This window comes from Astyanax mexicanus, chromosome 10 (assembly GCF_023375975.1).
Source record: "Astyanax mexicanus isolate ESR-SI-001 chromosome 10, AstMex3_surface, whole genome shotgun sequence".
Lineage (NCBI taxonomy): Eukaryota > Metazoa > Chordata > Actinopteri > Characiformes > Acestrorhamphidae > Astyanax > Astyanax mexicanus.
In genome coordinates, this window is record NC_064417.1 from 47992151 (window position 1) to 48006132 (window position 13982).

The 13982-nt window shown below is 39.4% G+C and overlaps 1 protein-coding gene across 3 annotated transcripts in view; it reads right to left on the minus strand.

Annotated features, from left to right (window-relative positions):
* Window positions 1-1648: 1648 nt before the first annotated feature.
* The window catches only part of inppl1b (inositol polyphosphate phosphatase-like 1b), a 45898-nt gene continuing 33564 nt past the window's right edge, over window positions 1649-13982 (minus strand). The window contains exons 21-28 of one of the 3 annotated variants that reach the window (XM_022684272.2): window positions 12912-13019; window positions 12676-12764; window positions 10986-11073; window positions 10740-10895; window positions 10272-10401; window positions 8438-9278; window positions 5629-5744; window positions 1649-5379 (exon numbers count right to left, since the gene is read on the minus strand). In XM_022684272.2, coding sequence (XP_022539993.2) covers window positions 5286-5379; window positions 5629-5744; window positions 8438-9278; window positions 10272-10401; window positions 10740-10895; window positions 10986-11073; window positions 12676-12764; window positions 12912-13019 — 1622 coding nt within the window. In that variant the 3' untranslated portion in view covers window positions 1649-5285. Of the gene's footprint in view, window positions 5380-5628; window positions 5745-8437; window positions 9279-10271; window positions 10402-10739; window positions 11074-12675; window positions 12765-12911; window positions 13020-13982 lie in introns of all 3 variants that reach the window. The other 2 variants (XM_022684271.2, XM_022684270.2) reach the window with 2 other exon arrangements.

The window sequence follows — 13982 nt, forward strand, 5'->3', positions numbered from 1 at the left end:
AGAAACAGATTTGTTTTTCCAATAAATACAGAAATCTCTAAATAATAAATTCATATTTCTTCTCCAATTATTATAGAAAAGTACATTTCAGATCATCAAGTGCAATTCCTGCATTATTAAAAAAATCAACTCAATTTTAGCGTTTACAAGCAAAAAACTTAAATAGTACCTACTTTTGACATGTGCATGTGCAAAAGCAAAAACTGTAAACCCATAAACTGTTTAAACTCAAATGAATTAAGCCTATTTTACATAAAAGTGGATATTTCTAAACATAATTCAACTAGTTTTAGTTAGCTGAACATTTGTGGGCACATATACATTCAAACAGAGATCTTTGAGTTGAACCAACTTATAATATCTGAGTTTAGTTTGTTGCCATTGGCAGCTTCTTTTCCATTGGTTTCTGGCACAGTCAATTTGCACATTTGGTGTGTAGTCATTCCCCTCTGGCTACCTTAGGTAAACTTGTAGATCGAATATTATGATTAACTGTTTGGTCTCTGTGTTGCAGGCTGTAAGAACAAGCATCACTTACTGAGCTGCAGTAACTCTGTGTTGGCTGTGCTCTCAATACTGTTCACTCTATGGCTAAATGATTTTGAGAAAAGATTACTAATGTAAGCTTGTTTTTTCTACTGCATCCTGTTAAGAGTCTATGTTAATGTTGGGCTATAAAAAAAACTACAATATGCATATACTGAGTGAAAACAACTTAATGTAATCATTGCAATAAACCTAAACGAGAAAGATAGACCAATTGTGCAATATTAACTTTTTCTTAAAAAGTTTAAGTTTTGACATTTTTTTATTGATTTGAGGCAACAAATTACCTCAAATGTTTTAAAAAGACTTAACTTATTAGGGTTCACAGCATATCTGTTCTTATTAAAGTAAAAAAAATGACTTAATGTCACGCTTAATGTCCTGTTCTGTGTCTCTCCTGCCTGTCTCTGTGTTTTTCCTGCTCTCCTGTTTGTTTATATACCTTTCCCAAGTTCCTTGTCTCCACCCATGTCTTCAGTGCTCCCACCTGTGTACATTTGTAGCTCTACCCCCTTATTACCTGTCCCCAGGTGTTTCCTGTTCCCTCCATGTGTATTTAAGCCCCTGTGTTTTCAGTGTTAATTGTTGGTTCTTTTGTGTTGGTTCAGGTTTTTACACGTAATGTTATGAGCCCCACATCTCATTACATTTGGCATGCAAATGTATGCAAATAGATTGTGCCAAAAGCCAATAGAAAGGAGCGGTCACTGGCAACAGACTGAGACTAAAGATGTCAGTTTAAATGTAAACAATTGTTCACATAACTCAAAATAGTTGAGTACAGTTTGGAAATATCTAAAACTGACATAAAACAGGTTTAATCTATTTGAATTCTAAATAATTGTGGGTTTAACATGTACTTTTTGTATGATTGACATTTGTATTTGTTGTAATATTATTTTAGTTCTTTGGAGTAAACAAACAATTACAGCTCAGATTTGTCGATTTTAAATTATGAGATTAGTTGTCTAAAATATTTGCTCTGTACTGTATATGAAAGAAAAGTTAGAAGCATCCGTGTTACATTAAGGGAGGAGAATGTTTTCTAACCGTGATCCACAAAAACTCACATTGTAAAAATGGGAAGATCCAGTCTGTCTGGTTAGTTTTATAGTTTTATATGAAGACAAGACAAACAGAATGGCGCTTTACAATCCGACATTTAATCCCCACAGCACATATCACTTCAGATACACCCTCTACCTGCTGCAAATTATATACAGTGCTTACTTTACTGTGCATTTTTACAGGTACTGTAATACTATATTCAGAGCTTGTCCACACTGTTTGGAATTGGGCGAACTGGACATAATTATGTTTGTTCAACGGACACCCGTGCTTTCATAAACTGATAGAGCCACTGGCGCAAATATTAAACAAGTGCAAACATGGTGTCGCTCCTGAAGAGGAGCCTGGGATTTTCTCCGCAAACAGCTGACTCACGCAACAGGTTTATAAAGGTAAAGAACAGAGCGGCTGCGGGACAGAGAGTGACGTCTTTTCAACCAGTAAATACAGTAAAACCAGGGATGAGAACCGGGATTTTATAGTTACTGTACACATATGACATGAGTTTACATAACATCCTGTATCCAAGCATCTTTTTTATGGGACAACACATGGATATAACTTAAGCTATGTTCACATTACCAGGCTGAAGTGACTCAAATCAGACTTTTTTTTTTTGCTCAATGTGACTCAGATCTAATTTTTAAAGGCTGTGTGAACATGCCAAATCCGATTTTTTTTCCAAATCAGATCTGAGCCACTTCCATATGTGGTCTTAAATCAGATATGTATCCGATCCACGGACATGCAACATTAATGTGAACGGTCAAATCTGAATTCATGCATCTTTTTGCTTTTATGCATGCACTACGTGCATCTCTTGGTGCAGCTGTGCAGCTATAGCTGCAAAAACAGCAAAAGCAAACCGCCTGGCCTTTTTACACCTCCTTGAACTGGGCATGAACTTCAGACCAGCTGTTTACTCTCCACTGCAGCAAAAGATGCTCCACATATGAGCTGCTAACTCATCCATTTCCCTTTATAAAGACGAGTTGCCTCTCTTATATGAGGTTTATTGTTGTTGGTGAAGAAGGAGACGTTTATACACATATCAATGTGAGCATGTAAGGCATTTTAAGGACAGATTCGTTTACATTAAACACAGATACAGATCACTTACTTTTGTGAATGTGAACCATCAAGATTGGATTTGAGCAATGTGGCTTGTAATGTGAACGTAGCCTTAGAGTTGCCTGTGTATAAAGTCAAGCATGGGGGTGGTAGCATCATGGTCTGGGGCTGTGAGATTCTGAAGCAGAGCATGATGACCCCCTGCTTTCAGAAACTGGGCCAGATGGGAGTTTTTCAACACAATGATGATCCAAAACACACCCCCAAGATGACACCTGACATGCTGAGAAAGCTAAAGGTAAAGGAGATGGACTGGCCAAGTATGTGTGCAGGTCTAAACACGATTGAGCACCAGTGGGGCATCCTCAAGCTTCATATTGAGAGTTTCAGCACAATTTGGACATGTTCACTGTGAGGTGTACTCACTTGTGTTTCCAGCTATTTAGAAATTAATGGCTGTGTGCTGAGTTCTTTTCAGAAGACAGTAAATCTATACTGCTATACAAGCTGTACACTGATATATACACTATAGTGTCTTTCTAAACTGCCTGGCTAAAAAAGTCACCACCAAAAGAAAAAAGGTCACAAACTTGAATATTTAGGTTTGATGGCAGCACACATTCGCTTTGCCATTGTTTTAATAAGCTTCTGCAATGTCACAAGATTTATTTTAATCCAGTGTTGCATTAATTTTTCACCAAGATCTTGCAGCAGCATTGATGATGGTAGAGTCTGACCACTGCACAAAGCAGCTCTTCTCCATCCAGCACATCCCAAAGATTCTCAATGAGGTTAAGATCTGGACTCTGTGGTGAACTCTCTGTGTGAAAATGATGATCTCATGCTCCCTGAACCCTGAACTCTTTCACAATTCCAGACCCATGAATCCTGACATTGTCATCTAGGAATATGCCTATGTCATTAGGGAAGAAAAAAATCCATTGATAGAATAACCTGGTCTATATTCAGTATATTCAGGTAGTCAGCTGACCTCATTCTTTCAGCACATACTGTTGATGAACCTAAACCTGCAGACCAACTGCAGCATCAACCAACCCCACATCATTTACTTAGTTAGATAAAGTTTTTTGGCCAGGGAGTGTATACAGTCACTATCTACAGTGTTGTCCCATGAAAATATATAATAATATATTTGCAGAACTTTTATTGGATACTGTACATGGTCTGTGCAAAAAAACTGTTCTAGTTAAGCTGGGAGTAATAACTGTGTTATTCTTCCACACTTTAAAGAAAACAATGTTTTCAAAAGTTCTCAAAAAGCTCCAGTTGTCCCAGTTGTCTTAGAGAAACATGTGGGGAACATGTGTTCTGTTACCTAGACCATATTTAGCACTCTCACGCAAGCAAGGCCAGCCAGGTCTGAGCACAGAACATCATTATTAATGACCTTTTAGAGCAAAGAAAGGGAAGTTAGGGTGAGTTAAAAAGTACTAGTCAAAAGTTTGGACACACCAGCTTGAGACTGTATGTTAATCTAAAGGCTCATACAAGCTGTATTTTGGAAGGACCATGTTTTTTGTACTGTGAACTTTTTTAGCCTGATTGAAAGATCATCCCAAGAGGTTTCCTGTAATGTTGCTAGAGTAAACAACAAATGTGTGCACAGGTGACCACCACTGAACGTGGTTTAATCTGGGTAGTGGGTCTTTCTCAGCAATGTAGTGAGCTATGCATGGCAGTGGTTGTTTAAATAGCAACGGCACTAAAATCAAATTACTTGCATATTGCTATCTTGGCAACAGAAAACACAGGTGCGCCAGTGACTGAATACAACCTAGGCAGACGTCAACAGTCTAATGTTAGCAATGTTAATTGCTATCCTGGCAACGCAGGCACACCACGCATACACACAAACTTACACGAACGTTACACACTCAAGGACACACAGCAGTGCACAAACCCAACATTTACAATCAACAATACACAGAATACAATGAGCAATTCAATTTCCTTTACTGAGAAGTGCTGGACACGTGCAGGTAGCCGCACCATTAAAACAGCAATCCACCAAAATCAGAGTGCACCTGACTCTTGAAGGGAATGGCTAGTGACACACTGATTGGTTTATTTCACATTATACCCAAAACACACCCATGATTAATTAAGGGAATTAGTACATGCCTTTTGTGCGTTTTGAGATGCACAAGGTGTACTTTTCCCGTGGTTACGATAGCAAAGACACACTGACACGCCCTAAATCAAGCTGCCTGGTGTGTGGTTGGTGGCTCCCCTACAGATCGTTAAAATAGGACCCCTGGACTGAAAATAGTCCACCAACCAGACATATCCAGCCACAGCACATCACAGTGTGTAAAAAAGTGGACTGTAAGTGAACACAGTGACATTGAGATGTTTAAAAACTCCAGCAGCACTGCTGTGTCTGATCCACTTGTACCAGCACAACACACACTAACACCTCATTCACCACCACCATGCCACGATTACTCACTGCAGTGTTGAGAATTATGACCCACCACCCAAATAATAACAGCTGCTCTGTGGTAGTGCTGATTATGCAGAATCTTTTAGCTGGTGCAATATCATAACTGACAACTGTGTCCATCAGTGTCTCTGTGTTTTTAGTCCCAGATCTTGGGTAAATTCTCCAGAATTCTTCGACGGTGAGATGGGTTTGTCACTCCAGAAGCGCGCAGGTCCTCCTCAGTAATCCCACTGTAGAGAAAAGCCACATTTCAGACACATCAGAACTTCAGAACAGATCCAGACACAGACCTAACTACATACTAACATAGACCTTCAGTAATGATAGCCCACTGATGCCATAATCTGGGCCAGTCTTAAAATAAGTGGTTCTTAAGTCTAATCCTGAGAAACTCCTGCCCTACACTATTCCTCACCCCACTACACCATATACAGCTCAAACCTCAAGACTGAATGTTCTGCCCAGTGCAATTATCTCACCTGAAGTAATCAAGGTCATCCCAGCCATTAAGACTAAGACCCTGAGTGTAGCGCTGCAGCCCCAGAGTACTGAGCAGCTCCCGTACTGTCTCTGGAGCTCCACGCAGAACCGACACCTGTGAACATCATATCAGCGGTACAGCGTCACTGTTAGAGCTTGGGAAAAGTGCATGTAACAAATAATTAACTAAAACAATGTGGAAAAGTCTGGCTTAAGCACTTTTTGTGCTTAATTTTCTTTTAAAATGTAATTTATGTAGACAATATTCAAATTCCAGCATCAGTAACAGTATTGTTTTTTTATTATTTGTCCTACATTGTAAATTAATACTGAAATAATCCAGACTATGAAGGAACACATAATAAATCATGTAGTCACTTAAAAGTGTTAAACAAACTAAAAAATACTCTGTAAAGCATTTATATGCTCTTATCTGAGGTTGGTAATAACTCTGATTATCTTATCCTGTGCAACAGAGGGAGCCCTTGCTCTTCCTTTGATCAGTTTTATCATAACATTTTTGATGGTCTTTGACTGCACTTAAGCAAAATTGCAAAGTTCTTGAAAATTTTCTTTACTTAGTTGAAACGTTCTTCACTATTTTACAACTGGTGCTCTCAAACTAACATTAAGAGACAAGAAATTCAAGTGACTAACTCTTGATGAGTTCGGCACAGCTGTTAACTAAATAAAGCTGACTGAGAAAATCCAGCCAAGATGTGAAAAGCTGTCTAATCTAAGAAAGAGGTGCTACTTTATAGAATCTAAAATATAAAACACATTCTGGTTTGTTTAGCACTTTTTTGCATACTAAATAATTCTTCAAAGTTGACTTTAGTAGAAAAAGTTAACTTTAGTATTAATCTACAATTCACAAACTTTAAAATGATGCAAAACCACGAAATAATGTAATATAATATAATATAATATTAGATAAATATAATATACTATATATATTAGAGAAGATAATCACATTTAAACCTAAACATCTAAATATATTTCAATGTTTTAATAGCCGTATTATTATAATTAATATACTCCGATCAAAGCTCTTCAAGTTATAATCTAATAACTTCGCATCAGTGTTAAAAAATATAATAATTAGATAATGATGTTAGTGGTTATACTACATTACACTAGACCAGACAGAGGCTTATCTTATCACCATTTTATGTAGAACAAATAATTTGAATAAAGAGCAAAGCAAAGATTAGCTTTACATAAAATGACATTCTTAATATTGAACAGGGCTGGCAGGGTGTGGGCCATAGTGGAGTCTGATGATGATGTTTTAGTAGTGAGGTGAATAATAAAATGGACTTGTGGACTGATGATAAACAAACAGATAATTTATTCTATCATCTTTATCTCTAAATCTACAATAACTCATGATAACAGAATGGTGATATGATCGCAGTAATACACTGAAGGTGAATGCTATAATGTGAAATACTAGCACTGATGCACTGAGGTCATAAGCACAAGGTAAAACGCCCAATATCTCATGTTATTGTATTCACTCTCATTAATTATTTCCATTCATTTTAAGAGACTCACTTTGTTGTTTTCCAGAAAAATCTACAGGGAAAAGTTTATTGCATCACCAAATTTCAGTCTTAGAAATTGGAGTGTTTTTTTATTTCCTCCCATCTAAGCAATTTTAAAGTCCTTTTAGGCCAATCTGTTCAATCAGCAGCCATCTCTGAACTGTGATTGGTCAGTTATCTTCAGTTACATGAGAACAGCCTTCCATCTATGTGAATAGGGAGAGATTGAAATGTTTGAAACATGATTTTTTGCCCTGTTTTGGCTACTTCACTTGCGCAGATCTCCACATATTGAATGATCCAATATCGATTCATATAAACCCGAATCGAATAGAAATAGCCCATTTTCCCCGTTCTTCTCGCAAGATCATCCTCGAGAGCACAGCCCTCTGGCTGGGATGAGCTGGAGCACAGGAGTCTCACTGTAGGGAGTTTCTGTAAAAATGTATGTAGTTTTCTTCTGTATTTTCACTGACTGCTGCCTGTGTTTATCAAACTAGTACATTAAACACTGTTTAAAGTTGTTTTCCAGTGTTATTTCCACCTGTACTTTATTTAAAGTAAGACCTGACTTGCTGAATCCACCGTTAGCTTAGCGGGTTAGCCATATCTCCGGGGAAGCCCCATCGGTGCTCTATATCAGCATCAGGCGGTCTTACAGTGTACCATGTTTAACTGTTAGACAGAAAAACTGTAGATTAACCTGTAACTGAGTGATTTAATGTGTAAATAATGGCGTTATGGTCGTGTTTTCTATGAAACACTGTCACTAATTCAGATTGTTTTGTCCCTAGTGATTATAGAAGGCCATAGAAGAGGCTCTTATAACGGGGAGCTGAACTCCGATCAGATCGGCTGCTTTTTCCTTTGAATTTAATAAAGTTTTCTCTCTTTACATTTTTCATTTTGCTTGTTGTGTTTTTATTATTTGAACCATCTGAACTAGTGGGTAAATTTCACACTTTTTCACACAAATAAATAAAAATATATGTAATAATGTATAGAGATGTGAAGCACGGTGTAGCAATGAACTACATTAAATGAAGAATTAAAAGAAGAATCTAACTGTTGTGTTAAGTCTATATAATATAAACACTAATATTTTAATAATGGAAGTGTTTTCCTTGTATAATTACATTTCATATTTAAACTACAATTTATATTGTAACTGAAATTTACCTAAATTAATTGATTTTGAATCGAATCGAACTGGGAAATCAGTGACGATGCCCACCCCTAGTTTATAATGTTAATACTGTACCTCTTTCTCCCAGCAGTAACTGGCCTCGGATGCTAAGGCATAATCATAACCATAATGCCTCGGCTGGATGGACCTGTAGCTTGATGGATACTTCTTCTCCGTTGGCAGAAAGTCCACCTCACTTAATGATTTGGCAATCTGTAGAGCAGTGAGTGAGTTATCACCAGTTGATGCTGCAGGTGGGTGTTCTACAACCCAGGGCACAGATGCCTCAGATCGAGGGACCCTGCTGGACATGTACGGGTAGAGTTTTGGTCCGTTGCGTGCCGGCACCGGCCGCTCCTGGTGCAACCTGGAAAAGTCTTTCTTCACCATCTCTTTGGGTGGCCTTTGAACATCACGCGCAAAGACTGAATGGTTCATGTACGCGTTCTGTCCTAACTTTTTGGCAGGTAATATGTTGAGTCCTGACTCTTGAGTTATGCTAGACCTTTGGATTTGTGAGTGGATGGAAGGATTGGACATGCTGTTCTTTTGGTTTTGGGAAGGGTTGGATGGGGACGGTCCGGGGAAAAGTTGGTAGGATGAAGCAGGTTGAGGGGTCGGTTGGGTGGACAGGTCTGAAGGTGGTGCGTAAGGTGGCAGAGAGCCAGGAATCTCGATTTCGGTGAAGTCAGACCTCCGAGCAGCTCTCCGGTCATGGCTGTGACCTCCTGTGACTTTAGGAAGTTGAATCGCTGAGTCCCTGATCCAGGCGCAGGACTCTTTGGGCGAGGGGTCGTCCTCTACTTTTCGCAACATGGGAACGCCCTCAAAGATGAAGTAGGCGGGGTTAGTGTAGCTGTTAGGAGCCACACTGCGGGGGACTGAAGGACCTCTGCAAGAGAGATTGAAAGCAGAACTGTAAAAAGTCAAAGGTTAGTAGAGGGAAGTGCTATAATGCTATGAATGAAAATGATTATGGCTCAATCCCATTTCACCTCTTGCCCCTGCTGTTCATACCTATGGGTAGGGTGTCTCGATTTTTGGGGGGGAAAGAGGGGTAGAGTGGAGTTTTAGGGCTCCATGGCCTTTAAATGTACATTTTTTAAAGGGCACACTCCAAGAAATCACAGGCAAAATGCCTGCACAAGTGGCCAAAGACACCCATAAATTTAGTATTTTCTCAAGAAAAAAATATGATAACCATTGAATTGTTGTAGTTTATTGTAGTTTCAATGTATTCTGGCCATTACTTTGCTAGTAATTTGTTTCAGTAGCTAGATAGCTGGCTATCTACATTTTCTATTCCACCCCAAATGGTGCAGCATTTACAGTGGTGCTTGACATTTAGTGAAACCTTCAGAATTTTCTATATTTCTGCGCAAAAAGTATGACCTAAAACTAAAACAAATATGCAATAATGGATCATTTCCCCATAATAAATAAGTGACGATAAGTATGATACTTTTCTCTCATTTGTTTAACTGCGTTCTCTTTATCTACTTTTGGGACTTGTGTGAGAATCTGATGATGTTTTAGGTGCATATTTATGCAGAATTATGGAAAATTCTAAAGGATTCACAAACTTTTAAGCAACACAGTACATTCTAGCACCTGAGGCTGCTGTAAACTGTATAATTCTACTACTTTTTCTGCTGTTGATTTGCAGTGCAGCCATCTTGGAATCTGAACATTGGGTTGGTGAGGCTCTCCAGAATTTACTAGTAGGAAATGCGACCTGTGGGAGTGTTCCAATTGATATTTCCTACTTGCATTAGTTACAAGGGGATGGATGACATTTAAAAACAAGAAGTAGGCATACAATTGTGAAATGGGATTGGGCCTATGTGAACACCCAGGATTTAACATTTTCAGCTCTTTTTTAATTTGCACAGTAAAGCAAGTGACTTACTGACTGATGGGGGCACTAATGGGGGCACTGACAGGGGCACTGTTGAGGGCACTGAGGGGGGCACGAATAGGCGACGATGACCATGGGCTCCTAGCTGATCCTTTATCATCCTTCTCAACGCAGATCCACTCTGTAACGGGCACATAAACACACATTTAATTTCATGCCAAGGGGTGTTATAAATAACTGAGCTGTCTGGGGTAAAAGCCAGAGGCGTACAGAGAGAGTGGCACACTCACGCTCAGCGTCCTAAAGGCCTCAGGATGCATCTGGACAAGGTCTGTTAGCAAGGAGCCAAAAGAGGAAGCCATAACAGATAAAGAAGAAAAAGAGAAAGCAGAGCAGAAACGACAGAGGAACCAAAAGAGGAAGAGCCGTGGTGGGCGCCCAGTGAGAAGGACGAATATAAGGAAGCGATAGAGCACAAAAAACTCAATGAAGAGCAAAAAGGACAAGAAGCCCAATCACCATAGACTCTCTCCCGGGTCCGGCGCCGGGTCGGTGGCACATAGACCTTAACCTGGCCTCTGATGGAACCCATCTCTTCACCCCTGTGGGTCAGACACGTCTCAAACGACTCCAGAGAGCTGCTTATTACCGTCTGCAGAGCCACACAGCATTCACCTGAAAACAAGCCAGCGGCACAAAATCTCCCATAACCACAAACAAACCCGTCACAGTCATGAGTACACGTCCAACAGAGCTGGTACACACCATATGACTCAAACCCGTCACATGACTTCACAGAAAGCAGCAAGTGCTGGTCTCGAAGATACTCCATGTCTGAAACAAGGGGGTGAAGCTGAGAAACAGAAAAGGAAAGTAAGTGTCTGAGACGTATTTTTTCCCAAGGCCACACACCTTGTGACTTCATTGTGTTACAAAATGACATAATTTAAGGCCAGATTCATAAAGAAACATCAATATTTAGTTGCTTGTACATGAACAAGGATTACTTTATCATTTATGCATATTTTATCATTTGTATGTTAGATTTATATGTATGTTAAATGTATTTACAGCACTTCAAACAAAAAAATTATACCAGAACAAACAATGTTAATTTTTATGGTATGACGCTGAGCTTTTTTTTAGTGATGGGACGATACACCTTTTTCAGCTCTGATTCGATACCGATATAAAACCGATATAAAACTGCCGATAGTTTATTATTAGTACATAGGTTACATAATAAGGTTGAAACAGACCACGCCGCCCTTTGAAAGTAATTTGCTGCAATGGCTAACAGCTAACCGGCGATGCTAACTGCATTTCCGAGCTGAATTAATTTGTTTTTTAATAACTTATTGATTTCTTAGTGTTGGTTAGGTTTGGTAGGATCTGTGGTTTGATATCCAATGTGGATTATGGCTGTAGTTCACTTGAGATAGTTACTTAATACATTCACAATGCCGGAATGCATTTGTCGGGCTAACTGTATTTCCGAAATAAATTAATCGCTGTTTTTAATAACAGATGGGTGTGTTTGTGCTGGTTAGCGTTTGTAGATCCTGTGGTTTTATAGGATATGTGGATTATGACTATAGTTTACTCCAGTCTGTAGTTAATACATTACAACATCAGAATGCAGCCCTCGAACGCTGACTGCTGTTCGGCGTTTCCGAAGTGAAAACGCTCCAGATAATTGAATTTTTTTGTAGACAAACAGCTAAAGTTTACTCAGTCAGCCACAGACTAAAGCTGCTGGGGGTTCAGGGTAAACTGTTAAACTGGAATCCGGATCAGTGTTTCAGATTAACGTTACGGCGGATTTATTGTCCAGTTCAAGCTGCGGACTGGAATATGGATCGGTAAGTGGATCGGCCGCGCTCGCCCGATATCCAGTTCGTCGAATTACGTCAATATCAGCCCTGATACCAATATTGTATCGGATCGGTCCCATCTCTACTTTTTTTTATAATGTTTTCCAACATTATATATGCTGTTGGATGTACAGATAACGAGCAGGGGCTTGCGCTTTCAAGATAGCAATGAACATCTGATGGTTGATGGTTGCCTAGTTTGTTTTCAGTTAGTGGTGCACCAGTGTTTTTCATTGCCAAGATAGCGATACGCCAGAAATTTACCTGAACACATCTCACTTACAGACCACCACACCCACCAGTGTAGATATATTTGTAAGCGTTGTTGCTATTTAAACAACATAGGTGCAAGACGTGAATAATAATAATAGGCTGTTGGCAGGGTGTAAGATAGCAATGAGCAATGTGAAGTGCCCTACACAGGGTGTAAGATAAGGCCTTTATGATCAGTTTACATTCTGCAGTCCCATGACTTTGAGCATTACAGTTTAGGATTTACTTATTGCATTTTCAGACAGAATGTGTGATTTTAAAGGCACTTAATGAACAGTTGAAGGAAGGGAAGTTAAAGTATGCTGAACCTTGGGAAGCTGTTTTGAAGACCAGCCCAGTTTGAGGAAGCCGGGCACCTCACAGCTCTGCGAGTCATTCTCCGTGGAGCGACGCGGCTCTAGACAGGAAGAGGGCAATAACAGAAAAGAAAACACGGAAAACACACATGTATCTTATGGCTCACTGACAATTCAACAAAAACAAGCCAGACAGGCAGATTTCAGCACATCTCTCCGGCTGATGGGAAATAGAGAAGAAAAGGCACCTCCTAGACAGCGAGAGTGGAACTCGATGAAGAACTTGGCTTTGCTGGAAGTCTTCACTATGGCCTCCACACTCTCCAGTTCAATCCAGGCCCGGTCTGAACATGAATCTGGATCCAAGACAGAGACGGGGCATTTGTTTAGCAAAAGAGTTGTAAAACCATTGCAATGTTGTCAGAGCAGCTTTCTTTAACACAGCACTGCCCTGTAGTGCCATGAATATCATGAATACATGAAGCATTATCAGAATACTGTGCCATTTGCCACTTAAAAATTACATTTTATATTTACACTTGGTTTTAGAGCACAATAACGGACAGTTCTGGTGGAAACAGAGGTGCACATTGAATTCTGCCGTGATTTGATCAGCCGTGGTTTTATGTTTTTTTGGATACAATCCGGGTTAGCACCCGAACATCCCTTTCAGACAGCTTCCTCTTACAGCATCCACAGTTAATCCTGTTGGATGTGGTTGGTCCTTCTTGGTGGTATGCTGACATTACCCTGGATACCGTGGCTCTTGATGCATCACAAAGACTTGCTGTCTTGGTCACAGATGCTCCAGCAAGACATGCACCAACAATTTGTCCTCTTTTGAACTCTGCTATGTCACCCATAATGTTGTGTGCATTGCAATATTTTGAGCAGAACTGTGCTCTTACCCTGCTAATTGAACCTTCACACTCTGCTCTTACTGGTGCAATGTGCAATTAATGAAGATTGGCCACCAGGCTGCTCCAATTTAGCCATGAAACCACCCACACTAAAATGACAGGTGTTTTAGTTTCATTGTTCAATCCCTGTGTAAGACTTCAGACTACACAAAAATCATATTTCCTCAACTTTCCTTAATCACTTTTTATTTAAAATTCATATTACTTGTCACGCATGTGTCAAACACCTCCCAGCTAACAGAAAACATTCCCACAACCTTAGCTAACATTATATAAAAAGTCTCTCAAAACTAAAAGCAAACATTCCCACAATAATGTTAATGTAATGTGCTAAAAACATTACACACAGTAACTTTGTTCAAAGTTCTCCCAATGTTTGGAAAAAAAAATGTTCCGACA